Below are 27,024 nucleotides of genomic sequence, written 5' to 3'. Positions count from 1 at the left end.
AGTAAGGCCATCTAAATTTCCAAATCGAGAAGGAAATGGCAACCCACTCCAGTATTCTTGCCTGGAAAAGTCCATGGACAGAGGAGCCTGGCGGGCTGCAGTCCATGGGGTTATATGACTGAGCATGTGTGCATGAGGGTGGAGGTTGATGGGTTGGTAGCAATAAACTGGTAGAACTAAAAAAAATAAATTTCCAAATCGACTGTCCTATGGATATTTTGTGGGGGGTTGTCTTTTATTTTATCATAACAAAATTAACCAATATAATGAACAGTTAATCCAAATTAGGCACTTCAGTGACCAAAAATATCAAGTCTCACATGTTAACATGAAATTCTTTTTTGTCTCTCAAAGAGTTATTTTTATTCTAGCTGTTGCTTTGTCATTACTAAGTACACTGATCCAAAAAAAAAAAGTAGAAAGAAGTGTGGACTACAATATATATATATATATATATATATATATATATCCTACTGTACCAGCTGCCCCCAACTCTTCCTGTGAGAAGGTTTAAGTTGGATCTCATACGTGAATTTCTAAAACATTTAATCTTCCTTTACAAACACAGTTTCAGGTATAAGTACTACTGAATAATTTCTCTTCAGACAATAAAATTAGTATAGTTAAGGAAGTTACTTTTTTTTAGGTAGTTTTTGATCACACATGGGTTTTGAAATCTTTTTTGGTCTCTGTGGTATAACTCCAAATTTACTTTTTCGCCTTCGCTTAACTTCTTTTCCTTTGATTTGCAACAATTCTGATGATTTCACCTTGGAAAAAACATAAAGTGTGCTGTTAAGGAAAGTTAGATCTTTCATATTTGATGTTCCATGTTATTTTTCAACTCCTAATTTCTATGTATATTTTAGAATATAAATCCTAAAGGAGGTGTTGATATTTTCCTCTAAATTTTTTCCTAAATTTTATAACACATAATTTTATACCTTCACAGCAATAAAAATATTAGTACCATAATTATTTATAATAGTCTATTTGTTGCCTTAAAACTATTAAAGAAAAAATATAAGATTTTTCCCTTCATAAATCTACTCTTCTTGATTAGTATTTTTAATAAAACTTACCTTCAGCCCCAAAGTTGGTCATGACTAGTGCTTGCAAGCACAAGCCAAAATGAACTTTAATGCTTTCTAGAACTATTTTGAGTAAGGTTTACCAATTTATACTTCTTACAGGTGTCCTGTTTTCTGTTTCTACTACTTGGGAAAAGTCAAATGCATTTCTGTCTCCTAAACAATTGCCTTTTTAATCATTATAGATATTAGGAATGTTGTTTTCATAGTTTCCTTAGGAAATTTGCAGAATTCATGGCAGTAGTTCATTTAAAGATACTTTTCTCTGTGGGTTGCTCTGTACTTTTTGGAGACTAGATTTCAGGAAGAAAGCAGGGAGGTTTTCCTTGAGGAAAGCAGAGAATGACTGAATAAGTAGGAAGAGGCCAGGTAAGGGAGGTCCTTATAAATTAGGTAGAGGGTTTGGGCTCGCTGCAGCCTTAAGGAGAGAGCTATTGCAATGTCTTGGTAAGGAAATGATAATGAATAAGGGAAATTCAGAGTAAGGGGTATACCATCTCACCACCAAGTTCATGTTTGAATTTCCTCTATAGTGTCTCCACCACAGGCCATCCGTCCTGACTTGAAAATGGGGAGGGAAATGATGATGAACGGGGAAAACTCAGAGGATGGGGTATTCTATCTCACATCAAGTTCGTGTCCGAATTTCCTCTACAGCATCTCCACCAAAGGCCATCCATCCTGATTCGAACATGATCAGCAACAGAGGACTCAGAGTCATCTTTGAAATTCTTCCAGGTGTTAGAAATTTTGTGTATTATTATTATTGAGCCTACAACTTTCATCTACCAGTCTCAATTCAATCCTCGGGATCATACAGGCATAATCTGGCTCTCTTCCACGTGACAGACAAATATTTGAACAGAGTTGACTCCCCTGGGCCTGCTTTCCCACCTCCCACCCCCTGACCACTACCACCCCGCCGCAATAAGCATCCCCAGTCCCTCCGACTCTACCTCACATGACATTTTTTTGAAATACTCTTCTTTGTCATCCTGAGTACTTTCTTCCAAACGGTCTCCAATTTGTCAGTATCTCTCCTGGGGCTGGACTCCCAGGTCTGAACACAGTATTTGAGGTGTGATGTGATCAAATCTGAGGGCTTTCCAGGTGGCACTAGGGGTAAAGAACCACCTGCCAATGCAGGAGACATAAGAGACATGGGTTCAATTTCTGGGTTGGAAAGGTGCCCTGGAGGAGGGCGTGGCAAGCCACTCCAGAGAATCCCTGGAGAATTCTACAGACAGAGGAGCCTGGAGGGCTACAGTCCATAGTATCGCAGAAAGTGAGACATGACTGAAGTGACTTAGCACAGCACATGCACGTGATCAGATCCACTAGGAGAAAGATGATCTTCTTTTAGAGTAATTGTAAATCAATGCAAATTATGATCACATGTATCTTCCTATCGCAAAACTGAATCATAACTTAAAACCCTGAAACCTTTTCCATATTCGCTCTAAGTCATGCCATCCCATAGCTACAAACTTAGTTTGTGGAGTCAAGGAAAGAATCATACATACATTTATCCCAATTAAATTGCATCTGAGCAAGCAAATATTACCAGTCACATTTTGGACATTATCTGCAAATCTAATCAGTAAGTCTTCCATATTCTCACCCAAATTATTAAAAAATATGCTGAATTAGACACAACCCTATGACAGTCCTGGAGAAGGCAATGGCACCTCACTCCAGTACTCTTGCCTGGAAAATCCCATGGATGGAGGAGCCTGGAAGGCTGCAGTCCATGGGGTCGCTAAGAGTCAGATACGACTGAGCAACTTCCCTTTCACTTTTCACTTTCATGCATTGGAGAAGGAAATGGCAACCCACTCCAGTGTTCTTGCCTGGAGAATCCCAGGGACGGGGGAGCCTGGTGGGCTGCCGTCTATGGGGTCGCACAGAGTCGGACACAACTGAAGCGACTTAGCAGCAGCAGCAGCAGCAGCAGCTATGACAGTTCATTAGGGACTTCCATGACTAACTGTGCATCCTTCACATAACTACTCATAAGTCCACCTGGCAGTTCACCAAGTTGTAGTCTTGTCTTCAAAACTGTCATCAGGAGGCTAAATGGATTGTTGAAATCCAAAGGAGAGTAACAATAACTAACATTTATTGAGCTTTCTGATGTGCTGGGCTCTTCCCCATGATACTCTTGTGTTGACCCCCAGGTATGACACTTTTCTTATGTTCAGTCTAGTAATTCTCAAAAAATAATAGTAATAATAATAAGGTTGTTCTTCCATGGCTTGCCTTTAGGGAACCCATACTGGCTCCTTTTTATAAGGGTTCAAACACAATTATTTTAATGATTCATTTAATCATTTCAGATCTTTATCCAAGATCAGTGCATACACTGCAGAAACCATAACTCTTATCATTAAAAAAAAAAAACCTCAAGATTTGCAGTTGCCTGTTTCCAGGTTCCTAGCACCTCTCCCACGACAACAGCTCCTCAAAGCTGCTGCTGACAGAGGCACAGCAGGCTTAAACCCATCTCTCTGAGCCAACAGGATCAGATATCCAAGTTAACTCTTGAAATCTTTCTACCCATCTTGGGCTTCAAGTTTCTTTTATTAATTCTTTCTTCTTTCTAAACTAAGGATCGTTCTCCTTGTCAGATTTAAGAGAAGCAAAGTACAATTTTATCAGCTTCCCTTTCTCTTTGACTTAGCTCTGTTTATTTAAAACCTCAACCTTTTCCCAAAAATAAATTAAGACTGCTCTGTCATCTGTTGTCATCACTCTATTCATCCGTAATGACAAGGTTATCCTTCCTTTTTTCTCTCTTTGCTCCAAAACTAACACCAAAAAAAAATACTTTCTTGTTCTTTGCATTATTCACAGGCCTCAACCCATTTTGGATCTTAGCCCTCCTGATATAATTGTTATAGCCACATGCCACTTTTATGTTTATCTATGGATATTTCTTCTTTCATTTTCTGTGTATTTTTAAAACTCTGAATGCAATAGACCACTCAAAATTGTTTTGTAAAAATTGGGGAGAATTTGGGGTATGCCACATCCCTGAAACTTCCTTCTATTTAGAATTTTGAGATACATGCTATCTATCTATCTATATATATTTTTTTTTTTATTTTTACAAACTTTTGATCTTTTCCTTCCTAAAATGTTCAATGATCCGCTCACAGGTTCTTCTGTCATTTCTTCAGAGTCACTATTATCTAATTTCTTTTTGTTGGGCATGGCTCAGATCAGAGTCCTCAATCTTTACTATACTAATAAGCTTCTAAGGGTAGAAATGGTCAGTAAAGTAAGAACTGATTAAATTCTCCCCCCCCCCTTTTTTTTTTTTTGGCTGAATGAGACCATCTGGCATGTAGTTGAGCAGTGCAAATCCTGCATTGTTCCTTTATCACAGCTCCAGCCTACTTCTCTGAGCAATGTAGAAGAGGTTTCCTTGTGTCCCCAGTCCGGCCTGGCTGGCTGGAGTACACTGTTCCTCATTCCTGTGCCAGAGATGCTGGAGACTAACTTTATGGCCTCAGATGTCCCAACAGGGTAAAGTTCATGGAGACTAACTGACCTTGAGATGTTATCACAAATAAAAGGAATACAAGGTGAAGATTTGGTGGGATGAGTCAGAAAACTTCCAGCTATCTTTTCTCTGGCCTTTCTGATGTGTCCCACGACAATAAACCATCAAAGTCTTATCAGACATTCTCTTCTCCTCCTTTTGAAAGACTTCTGGTTTCAGGTTAGAACCCTCTGAATCTGTGCTCTCAGTCCCTCTCATCAAACCGTTCCTCCCAGTTCAGCGAGGGACACTCTGGCCATAGTCATTTTCGCCACTCTGAGTCTGTGTTCTTGTATTTCACCAGGTACCTGTTAACTGTTGTTATGAATGGGTAGCACTGCAAAGAGGCAAAGAGCGAAGGCTCCAGAATTAGACCACCTCAGCTCAAGTCTTACCTCTGCAACTTAGCCATATGGTTGTAAAGGGAAACCTATTTCTCTTCTCCATGACTCAGTTTTTTCAACTCTAAAATGAGAGTCATCTAATAGGGTTGTTAGAAGAAAAAAGATAACGTGTAAAACACTTAGCAAAGTGGCCGGAACATGATAAACACTCAGTAAACTCTAGTTACCTTGGGAAATGAGTGTTTTTACCAAAAACAAATAATTTTTCACATTTTTTCATGACATTTAATAGCAGCCACAGCAAATCAAAAGAATGAACATTATGGAACTTTTTTCAATGCAAGATTTAAATTCTTCACAGGTCATGGTGGTGAAATCATTGTCCAAAAAATCTATTTCATTCTTTGACACACTTACTAATTAACCATTTGCCCCTCATGCCACATTTTATTTCCAAAGTCCAAATTTTCAGGTGGGAGAATGGGTAAAAAACATTACCTGTGACCACCAGCCAAATGGTTTTTCGGCAAGACATCATCATTTTTAAAGATGCCTTTTAAGTTCTCCACACCTAGAAGGTATCAGCCTAACACAGGGTAGTTATCATTGAGAGGGCTCACTCAGCCTTGGCAGGCTTCACTTCATACACCCAGTGTGAGCTTAGGAAGACAGCATGATGTATGATAAAGTCAGTCACCAATCATAAGACAGCATGATATATGATAAAGTCAGACACCAATCATAGCAGCTAAGTCCCTTCCCCCTGACAGCAGTGGCAGATTTTCTCTGGTCACCTATTACTTGTGGATTTTCCTTATTATTTATTATTGCAGGAAGATCCAGATGCTAATATCATGCCAGATGACCCTAAGAAAATAGGACTTGAGAAATGAATAAAAGGCAAAAGGCAATGGTACTAATCCAGAGAGAAGGTCAACTGGAAAAGAGAAGAAAAAGGTTATAAGCAATTATGTTTAGGAGGAATCTAGGCCTTGGAGACTGATTATTTTGTGAAAGGCAAGAAGACAGTAAGGTCACAGAAAAATCTAAGGTTTCAGCGTTGGGTGTTTGGGGCAAAAGTTAAAGAACTGGCAATGGCCAGTAGACTTGGGTGATGCACAGTAGCAGGATCATGGTCGTTGGTGGGGACAGAGGAGCCCAGAAGGAGAGGGATTGACTAAAGGGAGTGTTTATCCAAGAAGGGGCCTCCATCTGAATCAGAGAAGACTGCACGAGATAATATCAAGATAACACGCTGCGGTTTATGAAAAAGTGGCTTTTTAAAAAAATCCTAGGCACAGCACCCCACTCCAGTACTCTTGCCTGGAAAATCCCATGGGCAGAGGAGCCTGGTGGGCTGCAGTCCATGGGGTCGCTAGGAGTCGGACACGACTGAGCAACTTCACTTTCATGCATTGGAGAAGGAAATAGCAACCCACTCCAGTATTCTTGCCTGGAGAATCCCAGGGATGGGGGAGCCTGGTGGGCTGCCGTCTATGGGGTTGCACAGAGTCGGACATGACTGAAGTGACTTAGCAGTAGCAGTAGCAATAATAATATATCTATTCTTAAATGTGCTAAGCTACTTCAGTCATGTCTGACTCTTTGAAACCCCATGGACTGTAGCCCACCAGGCTCCTCTGTCCATGGGATTCTCCAGGCAAGAATACTGGAGTGGGTTGCCATCTCCTTCTCCAGGGAGTCTTCCTGATCCAGGGATAGAAGCCACGTCTTTTATGTCTCCTGCACTGGCAGGCAGGTTCTTCACCACGAGCGCCACCTGGGAAGTCCAAGGCTTACTATTAATTATCTAATCTTAAATAAGCTAAAATTCCTAAATAACTCATTTATTTAAATCAAAAAATAACTCAAGGAAACACACCAAGCAAATAATAATAAGGCAATACACAAATGTGGTAAAATAATGAAAATCATGCATAAATAAAATAGAATAAAATTATAGATAAAATAAAATTCTCACAGTAGAAAAAGACACAGAGAGTAGAAGAAACCTAAATGGAGCACAGGTTACAAAATTCACCCAGTCCTGATCCCCGGGCTACAGTTCTTGACTCTCTCAAGATGGTAACAAGACGACATTTGGTCAGTTTCTGAAAGCCCCAAGGTTCTTTTATTCCTTAAAACTTTTTCTTTTCTTCCCAGAGCTGCAATTAGGTCTGAGACTAAAAGTTTGTAAAAAACAGAAGTCCTTTTTTCCCAGACAAGCAACTTCACGTGAAAGGCCGTTTTTCAGGATGAACCCTCTCACAAACCTTGGCCCATGCTGAGCCACATCTTCACACTTAAACGTTCTCAACTCTCACAACTTTGTTTCCAACGTAAGTAGTGCTTTACCTTTAGAGATATCCGCTTGGCTATTTTTGAATCACCTATGGGCTGTGCGCCTTCCAAAGGCTTACTTGATTCACTTGCTGACTGAACTTCTGAAGCTTCCTGAGGTTTAAATAATACGCTTTCTGCATCTGAGGTTCCCCATTCCAATACATCCTCTTGTTCAATCTGGAAAATACTTGATACAGTTTCGGGAAGCTTCTCAAGCACATTCTGTTGGGAAACATAAATGCACAAACGTGCTTTTTTATTGGCCCTTCCAAAGTTTTAAGTTATGCAATGTTTTCTCTCTGACAACAAACTGAGTATGAAAAATGCATGATTGAAATTAAGCAGAAATAATAAACTTCCTCTGAAAGACTGAGGAAGAGAAACTCACACTGGACTTAAGAAAAATGTGAAGCTTGGCAAATTATTTTCCTTGGCCCTTGTCTCAAAACATATTGCTACCCCACCCGTATGATGCAACAACTCTAAGGAAATAATAAGACTCTAATCTTACCCTGATTCTTCCCCACACTTAGACAGAATCAAGCCCATTGAAATATCCAACCTCTCCCCAGTCTGAGGTTCTTTCATCCTAAACAATGAGATTCCTGCTAGCCAAATGCTCTTGTAGAAGCATGACTTCAGTCTCTCAGAGAAGGGTTCACCCAGAGCCCCAAGAAGACCACCCAGATACCCCAGCTCCATGCCAAGCCCTAATGAAAAAACAAAATATCATTCCTACACCTGTTTTGTGTTTCTTAAAAACATCTCACTTAATATCTACCTCACTGAGCCTCAAAGAAAGTACCTCTATAGACATATTTTGGGTATTATCCAATTTAGACCAAGATTATTGGGGATTATGAGCACTGCCTCAAATTAACAGATGATAAAACCAGTCTGATTTACACAGAATCTGAATTTTATAGAATGACTTGAAAACGCAATTGTATCCCTTTTCTCTCTGACATACTCATTTGATAATAAGTAAGTTCAATTCAGTTCAGTCACTCAGTCATGTCTGACTCTGCAGCCCCATGGACTGCAACACACCAGGCCTCCCTGTTCACCACTAACTCCTGGAGTCTGCTCAAACTCATGCCCATCGAGTCAGTGATGCCGTCCAACCATCTCATTCTCTGTAGTCCAAATAAGGGGTAAAGATGGTGAATAGTACCAAATACTCTTTAAGTTTCTTTATTATGCAATAAAGGATAGCAAAACAAAGAAATGTACTTTTGTGAAACATAACTTTAATCTGGAGCTCATGTTTTTACAAAGCTACTCAGTGGTACTGGAGAAAGAGTAAGAGCTTAGGACTATGTAGGACTTAATTCAAATCCTGGATCTATTAACAGATGTGTAATCTCGGTCAAATTATTTAACCCTTTTTAACCTCATCTTCCTCACTGGTGAAAAGGTTTAAAAAAGTCCTTCCATAAAACGACAGGATAGACACACAAAAGGTAATGTGTCTTATGGGCTTATACTGTCTACCTCTGCCAAACTCACTCATTTTATGTTCCATAACTTTTGGAACTGCTCATCACTCCCTTGCTTTTCACTCTTTCTGCTCCTGGCTTTCTCAGCATACATTCCCAGGATCTGGCTGGGGAGACTGAACACATGAAGGTGCCACCCTCCAAAATAGAAAACGGAGAAGAAAAGCTTGAGGGGCAATGGTCATCCCCCAGCTGCAACTGACCGTCTCAGGACTCTGCCTCACCTACCCACAAAGCTATTACTGATCTGATCACTGCCCTGTGATCCGCTCTATTGTAGCACGTATCATCCTATAGTATATGCATCAAGTAACCATCGTAACTGTCGACACATAGCAGCATTATCTCATACAATTTTCATCTTCACCTCAACTCCATTAAGTAGGAACTGTCCACAACCCCATTGTATGGATGAAGAAATGGGCATAATGAAGTTAAGTAACCTGCCCAAGGCCATAATGAGAGTAAGTCTAAGGGATAGGTAGAATGAATAGATAGAGTTCTGTTCTTTGATACAGAGCAGGAACCCCAAAAACGTGTTAGGAATTAAAGGTACCATAGAGGAGCTTTTTTTTTTTTTTCTAACCATGGCTAGGTATCAAACTTAAAAGATAAAGAAGTGGTAAACTTAATAAAAGCTAAAGAAAAGATAAACTTAAAAGATCTAAACAAGTGGTAAGCTTCCTCTTAAAAAACCAGTGGCCAGGAGAGGTCCAGAGATTGCTTATAAATGTCAAAGCTGAGGGTATGGTTCCTAGAGAATTACAAAACAATTGATATTTTTGTTTAAACCTTTCTTTTAACAATCAAGATGGTGTATAAGCTAGGTATCTGAAACTAGCCTTTTTCACAGCTTCCTTCAAAATGGAATAATATTTTCTCTTACTTTATAAGAATATTCACTGAATGGTATTATGTCAAGTTTATTCTATGAGTGAATGTTTCTAATTTTCTGAACCTAAGTGATCTTGCAGTTTCAGTTTACTATTTACCTGTTACAAGCTTACAGGTCTGATATCTACCTGTAAATGGTGTCACCTAGAGGCAGCCACCCTAAATGTCAGTTTTAAGCCCATAGCATATGTGGTAAGGCTCCAGAATGGATTTATCCACATTCTAGTGCCACACATGCTGGGTATTGAGACACACGAAGAGACTACGAAGGGGAAAAGTGCAGGATCTCCACCCAGAAGGGTCTCCAACTCGAGTAGTCAACCTCTTGCGGTATCTCTAAAGTTATAAGATCCATGGTTTTTGTGAAAAGATTCAGTACATTTTCTAAACATGATATATCATCCAAAAAATAACTGTGATCTGAATTTTTATGTATGTAGAATCATATTTTCAGGAACTAAAGGAGCTTGTTATCTAATGATATCATTTTATGAATCCTTTGTAAAAGACTGATCATCGTGCCATTGTTTATTTCATATAAATATGGGTTTCTATACACAGGGAGACATTTCCCATTCACAGGGAATATGTTCCAGATTCCTTGGAGTCCCATAAGTATTTTGCCGGTGATGGATGAAAAGAACGTTCTACTTCTGAAACAAACTTCTATCACCACGTGTCTGTCTTTCTCTACAAAATGCTCCCCTTATCAGTGCTCTTCACAATTCTTCCACCTAAATAAAGAATAAGGGGATGCTTTCTTAAAAACTAAAAACTTATAATTTCTCCAGCTACTTTATAGATATAAATGTGTTCAGAGCAGAAGAACTGTTAAAAATCTTTTCTTTCTGAAGAGTTTTGAGCCTTAGCAGAGAATATCTGTGATAGGCAAAAATGGTGAGTCAAAATAGCCAAGACTCCCCATATGGTATTAGATTAGATGTGTTTATAGTTAAACACGCCTCTAAAATAAATCAGAGGAGATTTTTTTTTAACTCTCTAGATAAAACATTAAAGCAACAGAAGCAGACTATTACTTTAAAATAGGTGAAGAGGACTTTTATTAAACACATTACCATTTGAGTTTCCTTAATACTTATCTGTGGTCCTTGCTCTGCTTGCATTTGAGGTGATTTCTGCCAGTACATTTTTCCCATTAAAGAAATATCCTTGAAGGAGGAAAAGAAAATAATTAAAATAATGTCAATTTTTAAATTTTATTTATTTTTTAATTGAAGGATAATTGCTTTACAGAATTTTGTTGTTTTCTGTCAAACCTCAACATGAATCAATCATACCTATAGCCCCTCCTTTTTGAACCTCCCTCCCGTCTCCCTCCCCATCTCACCCACCCCTCTAGGTTGATACAGAGCCCTTGTTTGAGTTTCCAGCAAATTCCCATTGGCTACCTATTTTACATTTGGTAATGTAAGTTAACAATGTCAGTTTTAAAGATCACTGAGGCATATTATTCAGTGCAATTAAATGCTAGTCAGTATAACGCAGTAAATGAGAAGACAAAACCAAAGACACAGTAAAAATATTTTGTCTATCATTTCAATGTAAGACTTTTTAAATTACTGACCTCTATAGATATATCATCAGGCTTCATATAACAATTAGGTAATATTAAATCAGATATTATAAATCACTGCTCTTAAATGGCTGCACAAGAAATTTAAAATCAAAAGTAAAATTTAACCTAACCAAGAACAAGAAGGAATATAAATATACTTTAAATGTTAATGGGTAGAACTCCTAGTGCCATTTTCATCATTACTAATGCTCACTGCTATGATATACCCTCAACTCAGCTGAAGTGCTAAGAAACAGCACCCCACAGTGTCTAACAGTGAACAGGGATGAAGAGACCCAGCTTCTGCCCAAACTGCAAAGTCACACACCAGAAAGCAGCAGGCAAGTTATCTTGTTTTCCTTTACCTCAGTTTTATCACCTTAAAATGGACATTCCTGACTTTTTAAGGCCCCTTTCTCCTCTGGACTTTTAGTAATGTCAGTAGCAAAATCTGAACATTCTTTGTACTTTACAATGCTGCTTTTCTACCTTTCCTTTGCTTCCTTAGAAAGATGCAACTGAGGTTACTGGCTTATACGTCTGCCCTCTTGTCATAAATAACTATAAAACTGGACAAAATATAAGGACAATTCTTTTACAGTTGGACAACAGGAAATGCAAGACTATAATGGCTAAGAGAATGGAAACAAAAAACATTAAGAGCTAAATCACCCCACATTTCTGCCTCACACAATTTTCAGACCACAACACAAGGAGAGAGAAATCACACAGAACCCAGGAACCTCACTGAGTTGCAGAGACAGAAATTAGAGAAGGAAGACACAGAGGGTAGAATTCGTAGGACACAGAATGGGGAGGAGGGAGCTGCACAGATAAACAGCTCCAGAAATCTGCAATAGAATCCTTGAGTCTTTGGCTGAATATCAATCTGCTCAGGAAAATGGTGAAACCCACGAGGCCAAACAAATAAAAACTGCCAGGGGGAAAAAAAGTAATCGCCAAAAAGATGACGTCATAATTCCCAGACTTCACACAGTGCTCACTCAGTCGTGTCCAACTCTTTGCAACCCCATGGACTAGCCTGCCAGGCTCCTCGGTCCGTGGGATTTTCCAGGCAAGAATACTGGAGTAGGTTGCCATTTCCTTCTCCAGGGGATCTCCCCAACTCAAGGATCTAACCCAGATCTCCCACACTGCAGGCAGACTCTTTACTGTCTGAGTTATCAGGGAAAGATAGCGCTAAGCTGTGTCCAACTCTTGTGATCCCATGAACTGTAGCCTACCAGGCTCCTCTGTCCATGGGATTCTCCAGGCAAGAATACTAGAGTGGGCTGCCTCCACACAATGCTAGGAATCATCAGATCTCCCATTAGACATTCTGAATATATGGTACATTCATTACAAACCTCAGACGGATCATGTATTAGCCCTAGAGTAAAAACTTCTTTGGACATAAAAAAAATCTTAAATACTTTAAAAGATCAAGCTGATCTTCAAGTAGCTTAACTGCCTAACAGAGCAAACTCCAGATCTTTTTAAAGGAAAACGACAAAATCCAGTACTCTACAATGGAAAATTCACCATGTTCAACACCTAATCAAAAGTTACTACTTATATGAAGAAGCAAGAATAGGTAACATATAACCAGAAGAAAAATAAACAGAAAAAGACCCAGAAATGACAGAGACATTGAAATTAAGAGGTAAGAATCTTGAAACTTCTAATATAAATATTATAAATTTTCAAAGACGTAAATATAATGAGGAGCAAATATAGGCTAAAGACAGAATCAAACGGAATGACTAGATAAAATGTCCACTACCTGAGACAATTTTCACTGAGTGGCATGAAAACCAGAGAAAACATTGCAGAAGAAAAGATCAGTTAATGTGAAGACACAGCAAAAGAAGTCACACAAAGTAAATCACTGAGAGAAATAAAAACCAAAACAAAATTAACAAAACACTCACACTAACATATATTTAATTAGAGTCACAGAAAGCAGAATATGAAGAGAGCAGAAAATATTTGTATAAAAAATAGCCAGATTTTTAAGCCCCCAGTACAAAAAGTTCTATCAACTGTAAGCAAAAATATACAACAAACACATTATCATAAAAATGAAAAAAAAGTAATAAACAAAAAAATCTTAGAAGCATCCAAAGACACATTAATTACAAAGACACAAAGAATTATGGCAACTAATTCCCAGGAGGCTCAGTGGTAAAGAATCCATCTGCCAATGCAGGAGATGCAAGAGACACTGATTCAATCCCTGAATCAGGTAGATTCCCTGGAAGAGGGTATGGCAACCCACTCCAGTGCTCTTGCCTGGAAAATTCCATGAACAAAGGAGCCTGGTGGGCTACCGTCCAGGGGGTTGCAAAGAACCAAACACAACTCAGTATACAGGCAGACAGACAGAATTACCACAAAGTAACACTGCAGGCTTCTTGTCAGAACAGTGTAAGACAGAAGACAAGGAAGCAACATATTTAGAGCACTGGTACAGAAGAACTGTACAAAAAAGATCTTCACGACCCAGATAATCACGATGGTGTGATCACTGACCTAGAGCCAGACATCCTGGAATGGGAAGTCAAGTGGGCCTTAGAAAGCATCACTACGAACAAAGCTAGTGGAGGTGATGGAATTCCAGTTGAGCTATTCCAAATCCTGAAAGATGATGCTGTGAAAGTGCTGCACTCAATATGCCAGCAAATTTGGAAAACTCAGCAGTGGCCACTGGACTGGAAAAGGTCAGTTTTCATTTCAATCCCAAAGAAAGGCAATGCCAAAGAATGCTCAAACTCCCGCACAATTGCACTCATCTCACACGCTAGTAAACTAAAGCTCAAAATTCTCCAAGCCAGGCTTCAGCAGTATGTGAACCGTGAACTTCCTGATGTTCAAGCTGGTTTTAGAAAAGGCAGAGGAACCAGAGATCAAATTGCCAACATCCGCTGGATCATGGAACAAGCAAGAGACTTCCAGAAAAACATCTATTTCTGCTTTATTGACTACGCCAAAGCCTTTGACTGTGTGGATCACAATAAACTGTGGAAAATTCTGAAAGAGACGGGAATACCAGACCACCTGATCTGCCTCTTGAGAAATTTGTATGCAGGTCAGGAAGCAACAGTTAGAACTGGACATGGAACAACAGACTGGTTCCAAATAGGAAAAGGAGTTCGTCCAGGCTGTATATTGTCACCCTGTTTATTTAACTTATATGCAGAGTACATCATGAGAAACGCTGGACTGGAAGAAACACAAACTGGAATCAAGATTGCCGGGAGAAATATTAATAACCTCAAATATGCAGATGACACCACCCTTATGGCAGAAAGTGAAAAGGAACTCAAAAGCCTCTTGATGAAAGTGAAAGTGGAGAGTGAAAAAGTTGGCTTAAAGCTCAACATTCAGAAAACGAAGATCATGGCATCCGGTCCCACCACTTCATGGGAAATAGATGGGGAAACAGTGGAAACAGTGTCAGACTTTATTTTTCTGGGCTCCAAAATCACTGCAGATGGTGACTGCAGCCATGAAATTAAAAGACTCTTAATCCTTGGAAGGAAAGTTATGACCAACCTAGATAGCATATTGAAAAGCAGAGACATTACTTTGCCAACAAAGGTCCGTCTAGTCAAGGCTATGGTTTTTCCTGTGGTCATGTATGGATGTGAGAGTTGGACTGTGAAGAAGGCTGAGCACCAAAGAATTGATGCTTTTGAACTACGGTGCTGGAGAAGACTCTTGAGAGTCCCTTGGACTGCAAGGAGATCCAACCAGTCCATTCTGAAGGAGATCAGCCCTGGGATTTCTTTGGAAGGAATGATGTTAAAGCTGAAACTCCAGTACTTTGGCCACCTCATGTGAAGAGTTGACTCATTGGAAAAGACTCTGATGCTGGGAGGGATTGGGGGCAGGAGGAGAAGGGGACGACAGAGGATGAGATGGCTGGATGGCATCACTGACTTGATGGACATTAGTCTCAGTGAACTCTGGGAGTTTGTGATGGACAGGGAGGCCTGGCATGCTGCGATTCATGGGGTCGCAAAGAGTCGCACACGACTGAGCGACTGATCTGATCTGATCTGACTGAAAGAAAACAACCGTCCACACAGAATTCCGTATCCAGCTAAAATATCTTTTAAAACTGAAGGTGGAATACTTTTGTAGCAATCAAAAGGTGAAAAGTTTGATTGTCATCAAAGCTGCATTACAAGAAATGTTAAAGGAAATTCTTCAAGCAGAAGGAGCAAAACTTGAATGCATACAGTGAAAATAAATTATAAAATGATTTTAAAAGTGGGTAAATAAAAAATATACCCTCCCATTTTGAAGTTTTTAAAATATAATAGACTATTTAAAAATGATACATTTTGAGATTTATAACATACATAGAAGTGAAGTATGCACTAATGAGATAACAATAATAGGAGAGGGGAAAAAGAAGTATACATCTCTAAGTTTCTTATACTATACACTATTTAGTGGAATAAGCTAGATATAGTTATTGTAAATCCCATGCTGCTGCTGCTGCTGAGTCACTTCAGTCATGTCCAACTCTGTGCGACCCCATAGATGGCAGCCCACCAGGCTCCTCCATCCCTGGGATTCTCCAGGCAAGAATACTGGAGTGGGTTGCCATTTCCTTCTCCAATGCATGCATGCACGCTAAGTCGCTTCAGTCATGTCTGACTCTGTGCAACTCCATGGACAGCAGCCCACCAGGCTCCTCTGTCCACAGGACTCTCCAGGCAAGAACACTGGAGTGGGTTGCCATTTCCTGCTCTTGTAAATCCCATAGCATCCACTAAAAGAATAAAGCAAAAAGGTAAGTAAACTAACAGTATAAAATAGCATGAAAGGCTTTAAAAAAAAAAAAAAAGAAGGCAGGTAAAGTAGAAAAGGGGGGCAAACAACAAATGCAAAAAATAGAAACCAAATAGCAAGATATAAATATCTTTATAATTTATACATATAAAGTTTTTAAAAACATATAATTTATATATATAATGTATATAAGATATAAATATCAATAATGACTGGTGGCTCAATACCAAAGAATCCGCCCGCAATGCAGGACACATGGGTTCGATCCCTGGATCAGGAAGGTCCGCTAGAGAAGAAAATGGCATCCTACTTCATTTTTCTTGCCTGGAGAATCCATGGACACAGTAGCCTGGTGGGCTACAATCCATGGGGTTACAAAGAGTTGGACACGACTTAGCGACTAACACTTTCATTTCAATAATTGCATGTAAATGGTGCTAAATAGTCCAATTAAAAGACAAAGACTGTCACATTGCAGAAAAAACAAGATCCTACTTTATGATTGCTATGGGAAATCTACTTTAAGTATAAAGACACAGGTTAAGGCAAAAGGATGAAGAAAAATAAAACATGAAAATACCAAGATAAAACAGAACTGATTATATTAACATCAGACAAAGCAGACTTCAAAACAAGAAGTATTAGAAAGAAAAATAGGGTTACTGCATCATAAAAAAAAAAAGAGAATCAAGTCCCTCAGAAAATATAATAGTATGCACTGATGACAAAGCTTCAAAGGGCATAAAACAAAAACTAAAAGAATTCAAAACAGAAATTAAAAAAACATACTATTACAGTTAGAAATTTCAAACAAAGACTATGTGGCTCCAGAGACTACATTTTTTTTTTAATTTAATAACTAAACAGTCAATTTGAAATATGAACAACTACAAAAAATTCTTCACAACCTTTTACGTTTATAAAGACATCATTAAAATATAAAAACATGACAACAACAGACACCAAATTCAGGATACCATTCCCATCTGAGGTGGAAGAGAATTACTGGAAAGAGATACATAAGGGAGTGCTACTTTACTTGCAATTTTCTATTTATTTAAACAATCTGAAGTAAATGTGGTAAAAATAAATAAATTTTGAAAAATCTGAGTGTTTAGTATTTATTCTACAATTAAAATATTTCCTGATAAAAAAAGAAATCTCTCAACATATTTAATGTAGGTAGCATAAAAATGTCAAAGATGGATAAAAACATCTTACTAAAGAAACCTACAGCTTGCATCACTTGTAAAACATAAATGCAAAAATCCCAATGAAAATATTTGCAAATCAAACTAATCAGCATATTGAGAAACAAGGCATCTTGGCAAGGGATATTTGTACATCAATATTCATAGTAACACTATTCACAATCACCAAAAAGTAGAAACAAGCTGAATGTCTATAAATAGAATGGAATACTTTTCAGCCAAAAAAAGAAGCGACATACTAACATATGTCACAACACAAATGAACGTCAAAACTATTATGCTAATTGAAAGACAACAGACACAAAAGGTCATATATTTCATGATTCCATTTATATGAAACATCCAGAAGAGGTAAATCCACTGAGTCAGAAAACCAACGTGTGGCTGCCAGGCGCTGGAGGGAGGACAATTGACGGGGAGTGACTGCTTAATGTGTGTGGTATATATCCTTTGGGGATAATGAAATATTTTGGAACCAGATGTGGGTGATAGTTACTCAACATTGTAAATATACTGATGCCACTGAACTGTATACTTCAAGATGGTTTATTTTACGTCAATTTCACCTCAGTGTAAAAAAAAAAAAACGGGATTCGGTTTGATGAGCACTTGAAAATATTCCCTGCTTCTTTGACACTTCCTAATATAGCAATAAAATTTATACCTGATAGTTCTAAAACACTGTCCAATGACAAAAGAACTTCTTTTGTCTGTATTGTAGTAAATTCATAGAAATAAAGACCACATTTGACATTTTTTTAAAGACATGTAATATAAAAATAATGATTTATTAATATCAATTTTGTTAGATCTAAATTTCAGTAACATAAACTGATGTGGAGGTAACAGATAAGAGTTACTATCATGGTAGCCTCAAGTGACAATCCCATGGGATAAGCTGGTTGAGCACACATGCTTTGAAGTCAAAAGTTGCTTCAAGTCTTAATTCAGACACCTTAGGGCAGACTTGAATGAGTTACTTAATCTCTCCAGGCCTTGGTTTTGCAAAATGGAGATAATAATAGTGCATACCTCTTATGTTTATCCTTAGGAATAAAAGAAATAATACATGAAAACAAAAAATATCGTATATGTAATCATACCTATTACTGTTAGCATTGAAATTAAAAAAAAAAATTCCAGATCTGAAATAAACATAAAATTATAAGAAATAATTTAACCGAATTACTGAGCATTGAAGAGGACATGACTATATGACTAGAAACCCTAAAAGAATCTATTGCAAAAGTATTAGAAATCATATTATTTAGACATAAAATCAATTCACAAAAACAAATTTAGAAAATGAGAAAAGGAAAAAAACCACAAAAAGCAACAAAAATATAAACTACCAAAACAGTGCCTTAACAAATGTGAGGAAAACTAAAAAAGTGAGATATAAAAATTGCCTTGAATCAGAAATTTTGAATGTAGGACTAAAAAGAAAAGCAAAGATAATTTTTTAAAGAAATACGATTAGTGTTTTGCCTAAAAGTGTTTATTTGTTGCTCAGTCGCATCTGACTCTTTGTGACCCCATGGACTGTACCCCGCCAGGCTCCTCTGTCCCTGGGATTTTTCAAGCAAGAATACTGCAGTGGGTTGCCATTTCCTTCTCCAGGGGATCTCCTCGACCCAGGGATCAAACTTGGGTTTCCAGCACTGCAGGTGGATTCTTTACCAACTGAGCCATCAGGGAAGCCCCTTTTACCTAAGAGCAGTATTAATTCCATTTTGTCTTTCCAACTGAGTCAGAAACTATAACAACTAGCATTGTTCTTCATTTTACACAAGGTCTGGCACAGTGTTGAACAAATGCTTTTAAAACTTGAGGACTTATAAAGCTGTGAGCAGTCCAGTTTCACAATCCTAGATATATTTTTCATGTGTTTCTCAGAGCAGTTTCTACCTGTGGTGTCAAACTTAGAACCCAAAACGTCAGAGCTGGAAGGAACCTGAAAGATGAATAAAGTCTGAAGGAAGCCCACATGTCACAGGCACTGAAACCAGAGATTTGCGTGTTCAAAACAAACAGACTGTGGCCTTTTTCCCTAACCTGCTTCCAGCAGAGGAACCAGCAACAGAAGCAGGAGTGTTCCGCTGGCCTGTTAGGCAGGCCCAGGAGTTTTTCAGTCATCTTTAAAAAGTGATGGGAAGAGCAACTTCCCCCTACCCTTCCTCACGCAATCCAGCTGTCCCCAAATGACGCTGGCCGCCAAGATGGAGGCTGAAAGTGTGTTTCTCCCACATATCCATTTATGGTTTCATCAGCACTTATTCAAGGTGCACTGCCTTTAAATAACTTACTATGAAGTTCAAGTTTCAGAAAGAAGGAAAGAAAAGACATTTTCATGGCCCTAAGCAAATACCTGTCCACACAGGTTATTTTCTTGAGAAACTGCCTTGATTTGCATTGACTTTCTCTTGCTTCCCGCAGGCAAAACCCTGCTGGCATTGGCCTGCAGAGTCCTGCTCACAGGCACAAGAATGTGCCAGAGCTGCTTTGCACTCGTTCTTAACCACATTTTTTTTTTAATTAAACAGTTTATGGGATTGTTCTGGATGGCTGACCCCTGTATTCAGTAAACTGTCACTTCTAAAAAATATGATTAAAAAAAAAAAAGAACCTGAATGGCAGCCATATAAGTATAAATATCAAAAACATTCATAGTACCATATGCAAATCTTATTACAAACAGACTCTGATATCCCATGTCCAAGATGGTCCCCAGTGATTTCCATCTGCTGGTAATCATGCCCTTGAGTAGTTGTCCTCCTCAGTAAATACGGCAGACTTGTATCCTTAATAAGCTACAGTGGAAATGACAGTATGTGGCTATGTCATAAAAGATACTGCAAGTCCAACCTTGTTCTCTCTTAGAATACTTGCTCTAGGGGAAGCCAGATGCCATGTCACGAGGACACTCAAGCTGTCCTACGGTGAGGTCCACACGGTAAGGAACTGAGGTCTCCTGGCAGCAGCCTGCACCAAACTGCCAGTCTTGTGTCTGAGGCATCCTGGAACCAGATCCTTTAGTCCCCAACAATCAAGGCTTCAAATGGCAGCCCCCAACAAGGTCTTTGGGCTTCCCAGGTGGCACGAGTGGTAAAGAACACGCCTGCCACCGCAGGAGACATAAGAGACGCACGTTCAATCCCTGGGCCGGGAAGATCCCCTGGAGGAGGGTATGGCAACCCACTCCAGTGTTCTTGCCTGGAGAACCCCATGGACAGAGAAGCCTGGCGGGTTACAGTCCATAGGGTCGCAAAGAATAGGACACGACTGAAGTGACTTAGCACGTGTGCGCGTGCACACACATACACACACACACACACACAGAGTAAGACCTTGACCACAATCCCGTGACCTCGAGTCAGAGTCATCTAGCTAAGCTGCTCCTGACCCACAGAAACTATGTGAAACAATGCATATTCATTGTTTTAAACTGCTAAATTGTGAGGTGATTTGTTACAAAGAAATAACTTTAAAAGCCACTAAAGGTTAAATTCTAATTCTTCAGATATTTCATGGCAGTTCCTAGAGGACCCAAGACTTCAAGAGCTCAAAGCAATTACCATTCCTATTTAGGTAATAATATGTTTTCTTTCCTATTATCTATAATTACATAATTTTTCTTAGCTCTTTTAAAAGATATATACTGCTTAAGAAAGTCCAATAAAAAGGTAAGTATTTTGTGCTAGGTCTTTACAAAAAGTACGTGCATTAGCAATATATACTGGGTGATACTTAATATGCCTTTCTTTGTCCCACATAATTATCCTGTACGTCACGAAATATTATCATCTGACATTTCATTACCTATATCAGCAACTTTAAAAGACACATGCTAAGCACCATTGCTATAGTATTTGAAAACTACAGTTACAGACTTAGAGAGCTTACTTGAAGCAGGATACACCAAGAACATGGTTCTTTGTCCTATTACTAGGCAAAGCCAAGGAAGGAAATTCTGTAAGTCCCCTACGAAACATAAATCTATAAGTAATAAAAACCCAAACTGTCTTTATTTTAGGCAATGTATAGTCTTTCTTAGTTCAGATGAAGAATGACTAATATCATCCGTAAAGGAGAATCAATAATCCAACTTCTGTTATATATTCCCCAAACCAAATTCAAACTCCTCCAAACTTTTCTCACATGGATCTAGGAGTGGAAATGATTCAGCAGAGTCCATAAGTATATTCTTAAAGCCTTCTAATATCACTGATATTAATAACATAAATTCTTCAATAATAAAATTCAGGTCTCCAAGTGTAAGCGTATTTTTATTTACAACATTTGACAAATATGTATTTATAGTTAACTCTTAAGTCTGAGAACTATGTGATGTAAGGGATAAAAAGACAAAATATAAATAATCTTGCCTCCAGGTCATTTAGCATTCATTTGATCCATCCTACTAAAAACAGAAAGACAAGTAAGACTTGATTCCAATCACTTAGGTATTCACAGCCTAGACAGATAAATTTAATGGTATGTATGTAAATAACAATAATATATGCCATAAGATAGGTAGAAAGTAAATTTGTACCATGGAGTTAGGGCACGGAGGGGACAGATTAAATATTTTTAGAATAGAAGGCAGTGTTTCCTTAAAATAGGCATGAGAGAAAGGTAGGATCTAAATGTGTCTGGGGAATACAAAGGGCATTTAGTGTGGAAAAATACTCTTTGGGCAGATTTTTGGGTCCTTTCTCTTCCCCAAGGGGCAGGCACACACATGCCACTTACTAAAGATAAGCAGGGTGAGGACAGAGGCTATATTCACACTGGCTCCTTCACTTCCTACCCGCCATGTCTATTTTCAAGGGATGGGAATAAGTCTTTTGGCTGTGTGCTCACTTGATTCTCTAAAATGGCTTTCCTGATAGCCGGATTTCAATTCAAAAGCAAAACCATTCTATTCATCTGGTTTATATGAAGTTGTTAGAACATGTACCACATTATCTACATTCTTACTTTCCCTCCTCCCACTTTGCGAATTTTAGGAGCAAGGAAGTTCATCTGTTGGGGAAAGCAAGGAGCTTACTCAAGTCATCAAGTGATTCAATCAACATTCTCAGTCAGAAGCATCAAAAACAGGCTCTTGTCATATAAGAGGCACTGGGAGACAGGCAAGACTCAGAATCAGTGGGAGAAGGACCAAAGGAGTCACAGGATCAAGAAGCAAGAAATATCATAATAGTGTTTTAGCAAGAATAGACTTGCCAGCCTTCCTCATGACACAATGGCTCAGAATGAACCTTTACCACTTGTGCCACTACTTGGCACAAGCAATGATGGGCCAATTCCAAGCCCAGAGCTCAAGAGGTCCTGCATTTTACTGTCTTGAGCTTCTGCTGTCACTGTGAGAAAAGCATGCCTGGTCAAACCAATGGGTTCAGGGTGAAAACATGCATGGATATGCCTGCTATACATGTTAGTCCCAAAAGGGAAACCCAGGGGCAGAGCTGCTCCAGTTAAAGCCTCCCGTTGACCCACTGATACATGAACAATTGGACTTGCAGACCCATATGTAAGTTCAGATCAGATCAAATAACTCCAGCCAAGAGATGTGAGAGCTATAATAATACTGTCATAAGCCACTAGATTCGGAGAGCTGCTGTTACACAGCATTAGCTGACTGATACATCTGGTGATTGACATTAGATTGCAAGAGAAAAGTATGAGGCTAATAAGGTTAAATCATGAAGCACCCTCTAGGTTATCTACACTTTGGAGTTGGGCCCTATCCTGTGATCAGTAGGAATCCAGCCAAATTTTTGTGAGAAATAACACAATAACACCTATCTGGTAAATAAACTTCAGTGAGGGTAAGAACTGGCAGTTGGTCCTGAAGATGTTGAAAGGATTCACATGAAAGCTGATGAGGGCCTAACTTAAGCTACAGTCAGTGGAAATAAGAACATTTAAAAGAATATTCTCTTTAAATTCTCATTCTTGGGACTCTCCTGGTGGTCCAGTGGTTAAGAATCTGTCTTCCAATGCAGGGGATGCAGAATCAATCCCTGGTTGGGAAACTAAGATCCCACACGCTGCAGGGTAACTAAACCCAACTAGAGAGGCCACATCCTACAACTACTGAGCCCACACACTCTATAGAGTCCACGCTCTGCAACAAGAGAAACCCAAGTGCTACAACTTGAGAAGCCCCCAAGTGCCCCAGCTAGAGAGGGCCGGTGTGCCACCATGAAGACCCAACAACAAAATTCGAAAAAAAAAAATTCTCATTCTCCATTCCTTAAGGATATCCTCACAGATCAAAGGAAAATATTAATAAAAAAAATAACCCTCACCTTTTGGAAATACAGGGAGGCTACCTTGAGTCTAAATGGAATTCAGATATGTTTGGACATGCCTGGCAAAGTCTTATGAACAGACTTCCCAAAATCTCATCTGCATGAATATGGAGTCACTTGTGGGAAAAAATAAAAAACCCAGAGAATGAAAAAGCTAAGGCATGATCAGCAGAATCCCACAAGAAAGCCTTTGTCTTCTGAGAGGAGTGACACTTCTGTCTCAAATCTGTCTCCTGGTTCAATCCAACAGAACTCATGTCTGATTCATAGTAGGTATATGACTGGGGAGCACGGGTGTTGTAAGTAAAGAGTAAAAGAATCAACACGTCTTTCTAAGGGATGAAAAAGACCTATTCCCCCTGCTCTAACCAGGGCTAACATGTCTGGTGGACTCAGCAGATACAGTGCCGGGGGCCTGTGATATTTTGAAGACCTACAAAAATGTTTTCATTTTAATTTCTTTTACAATCAGATGAAAATGATACATATAAGAATGAATGTGTAATAATGAATCCAGCCTGAATTCTATTTCTTTTTTATACCAACAGAGTCAAATAATGTAATCTTCAAATATTTTTTGTAATACAAGGACTCCGAAGGCAAAAGTACCTTGGGCCCACTGCTAAGTCGCTTCAGTCATGTCTGACTCTGATGACCCCATAGACAGCGGCCCACCAGGCTCCCCCGTCCCTGGGATTCTCCAGGCAAGAACACTGGAGTGGGTTGCCATTTCCTTCTCCAATGCATGAAAGGGAAAAGTGAAAGTGAAGTCGCTCAGTCGTGTCCAACTCTTCGCGACCCCATGGTCTGCAGCCTACCAGGCTCCTCTGTCCATGGGATTTTCCAGGCAAGAGTACTGGAGTGGGGTACCATTGCCTTCTCCAGCCTTGGGCCCACAAAAGTCATAAATGCAGTCCTGGGACCAGTACAGTATAACCTGAGCGCTCTGAGAGCCCTGAGCTGCGGTGGATGCCACCAGGATGGGAGCTGGGTAAGTGCCCACCTCCACCTACTCCCTCAGAGGACATGAGCAGAAAATGACAAGGCTGGAGACAGAGAGGGGTTTTAGCAGATTGAGATCAAATGAGTCTCGGGGTATCTTTCTTTATTTCCCCTCCCTTCTCTCCTAAGGGAACCTCTGCCCAGATAAGGCATCCCACAGGCCACATGATAAGAGAGCAACAGTCTGAGAGGAGCAGGAAAACTGCTAGGTGTGGTGACAGGCCCTGGAGAATTTAGACATGTGGAAATAAACTTTAAATCAACTTTCAACTTTTTACAAAGCAGGATCTTGGGCTTCCCTGGTAGCTCAAGTGGTAAAGAATCCTTCTGCCACTGCAGGAGAAGACATGGGTTCAATCCCTGATCCAGGAAGATCCCGCATGCCGTGGAGCAACTAAGCCCATGCACCACAACCACTGAGCCTATGCTCCAGAGCCTGGGAGCCTCACGTGTGGCAACTACTGAAGCCCGCACGCCCTGGAGCCAGTGCTCCACAGCAAGAGAAACCACTGCAACGAGAAGCCTGCACCCATTAACAAAGACCCAGTAAGCCAAAAATTTTAAAAAGAAAAAAAAAAGTAGGATCTCTTTTTGTCAAACAAACTCACGCTTGAAGGCCCAGCAAACAAGTAGATCAAAAGGGAATGCCGGGGGGCTTCCCTGGTGGCTCAGTGGTAGAGAATCCACCTAGCAATACAGGAGACATGAGTTTGCTCCCTGGGTAGAATCCAGGAAGATTCTACATGCCATGGAGCAACTAAACCCGTGAGCCACAACTATTGAGCCTGTGCTCGAGCTGGTGAGCCACAACTACTGAAGCCCTAGAATCCATGCTCAGCAACAGGAGAGCAGCCCCTGCTCGCTACAACTAGAGAAAGCCTACGCAAAGCAACAAAGACCCAGTGCAGCCAAAAATTAAGTTTAAAAAAAAAAGGGAATGTTGCACTTGGGTAAGGACTGATAGAGAGTGCTGGGGGGCCAATGCCCTCTACACTCATTCCTCCCACCCACCTCCATATGATCCCAGGACTCTCTGCTTTGCTAGAAATCACTGCTCTTGGTTAAGCAGAAATATAGATGGGCTAATCGAAAAACATATTTAAATGTATAACTCATTTCGTTTGTAAACTGCTTTGTAATTACATATTCATTTGGCTCCAACAGATTTAACTATATATGTTGGGAGCAGAAGGAGAAAAAGAATCATCTATTTAAATCAAGGCTCTTGTATGTACTTAAGATGACAAGCTTGACTCAGCTGATGCCTCAGTTCCCGATGCAGCCTCAGAGTATGAACATCTCACCTAAGGAGTGTGATTTCAGTTTTAAGTAGATGTACAGCCCCAAAACATTAACCAGCCATGTCATGTTGGGCTCAGCCTAGCTCCCCTGGGCTCACTTGGAGACTGTGTATCTGTCTTGCGGTGTGTGCTGTGTGCTTAGGCCTTCAGTCGTGTCTGACTCTTTTTAACTCCATGGACTCTAGCTTGCCAGGATCCTCTATGGAATTCTCCAGGCAAGAATACTGGGGTGGGTTGCCATTTCCTTCTCCAGGGGATATTCCCAACCCAAGGATCAAACCTGCATCTCTTTCATCTCCTGCATTTGCAGGCAGATTTTTTACCACTGCACCACTGGGAAGCCTGTGTAGCTGTTTTATCTGGCCTCTTGTCCTTTAAGATGCTCAGGGGTAGTTAGAACTGTTCATCATTTTCAATTTAAGTGCTGATTTGGGAACCTGACTCCTCACAGAATAAATCTCTGCATTAAATTTCATAATGGAAATTCTGTGACTTTTCAGTCAATTGTAGAACAAATGACACTGTTTTCTCAAAATTTTATCTGTGTTAATATCATGAACATTATGTCTGAAGCAACTAGCATAAGTAACAAAGCAAAAAGGTTTCAACTTGATAACATGAATAGGAGAACTGATGATTAAGAGTAACCCTTGATTAACCAACTTCTAAGTCTTGGTAATTAATCATCATGTAATTTATATTTCAAAGAAAAATAAACTCTATGTCACCGAATGATTATAGCTTTGTAAGACCAAATTTTAGAGTGGAAGCATAGATGTATTCTCAAAAATGTCATGAGTTTCCATAATCATTCACCTTCATATACATTTCTAAAGTGAAGGCAAAAGAAAGACTTTTTCAGACATCTTATTTATCCAGGGCTTTTCTAAAAACAGAAAGCCAAGACTAGTCAAACCAAGAATACCCTCAACTGCAAGCCTCACCCACTCACACTTTTAAGTAACAATGGCCAAGGTCCCCTCCATCTCTCTTTTGTTCAAAAGAGGAAAACTTGATCACATAAAATGACAGTCTTTCATAATATAATATAAATCAAGATTTGGCAAAAGATGGCCTACCAAATCTGGCCAGTCAC

General features: G+C 39.4%; 1 protein-coding gene across 5 annotated transcripts in view; it reads right to left on the bottom strand.

Annotated features, from left to right (window-relative positions):
• TTC6 (tetratricopeptide repeat domain 6) overlaps nucleotides 1-27,024 on the bottom strand; it is a 215,766-nt gene that overhangs the window by 123,114 nt on the left and 65,628 nt on the right. For all 5 annotated transcript variants that reach the window (XM_070775481.1, XM_019983232.2, XM_070775482.1 and 2 more), the window contains 3 exons: nucleotides 10,792-10,884; nucleotides 7,335-7,544; nucleotides 637-770 (listed from right to left, as the gene is read on the bottom strand). In XM_070775481.1, coding sequence (XP_070631582.1) covers nucleotides 637-770; nucleotides 7,335-7,544; nucleotides 10,792-10,884 — 437 coding nt within the window. The remainder of the gene's footprint in view (nucleotides 1-636; nucleotides 771-7,334; nucleotides 7,545-10,791; nucleotides 10,885-27,024) is intronic.

This window comes from Bos indicus, chromosome 21 (genome assembly GCF_029378745.1).
Source record: "Bos indicus isolate NIAB-ARS_2022 breed Sahiwal x Tharparkar chromosome 21, NIAB-ARS_B.indTharparkar_mat_pri_1.0, whole genome shotgun sequence".
Lineage (NCBI taxonomy): Eukaryota > Metazoa > Chordata > Mammalia > Artiodactyla > Bovidae > Bos > Bos indicus.
This window is presented reverse-complemented; position numbering and strand designations above follow the sequence as displayed.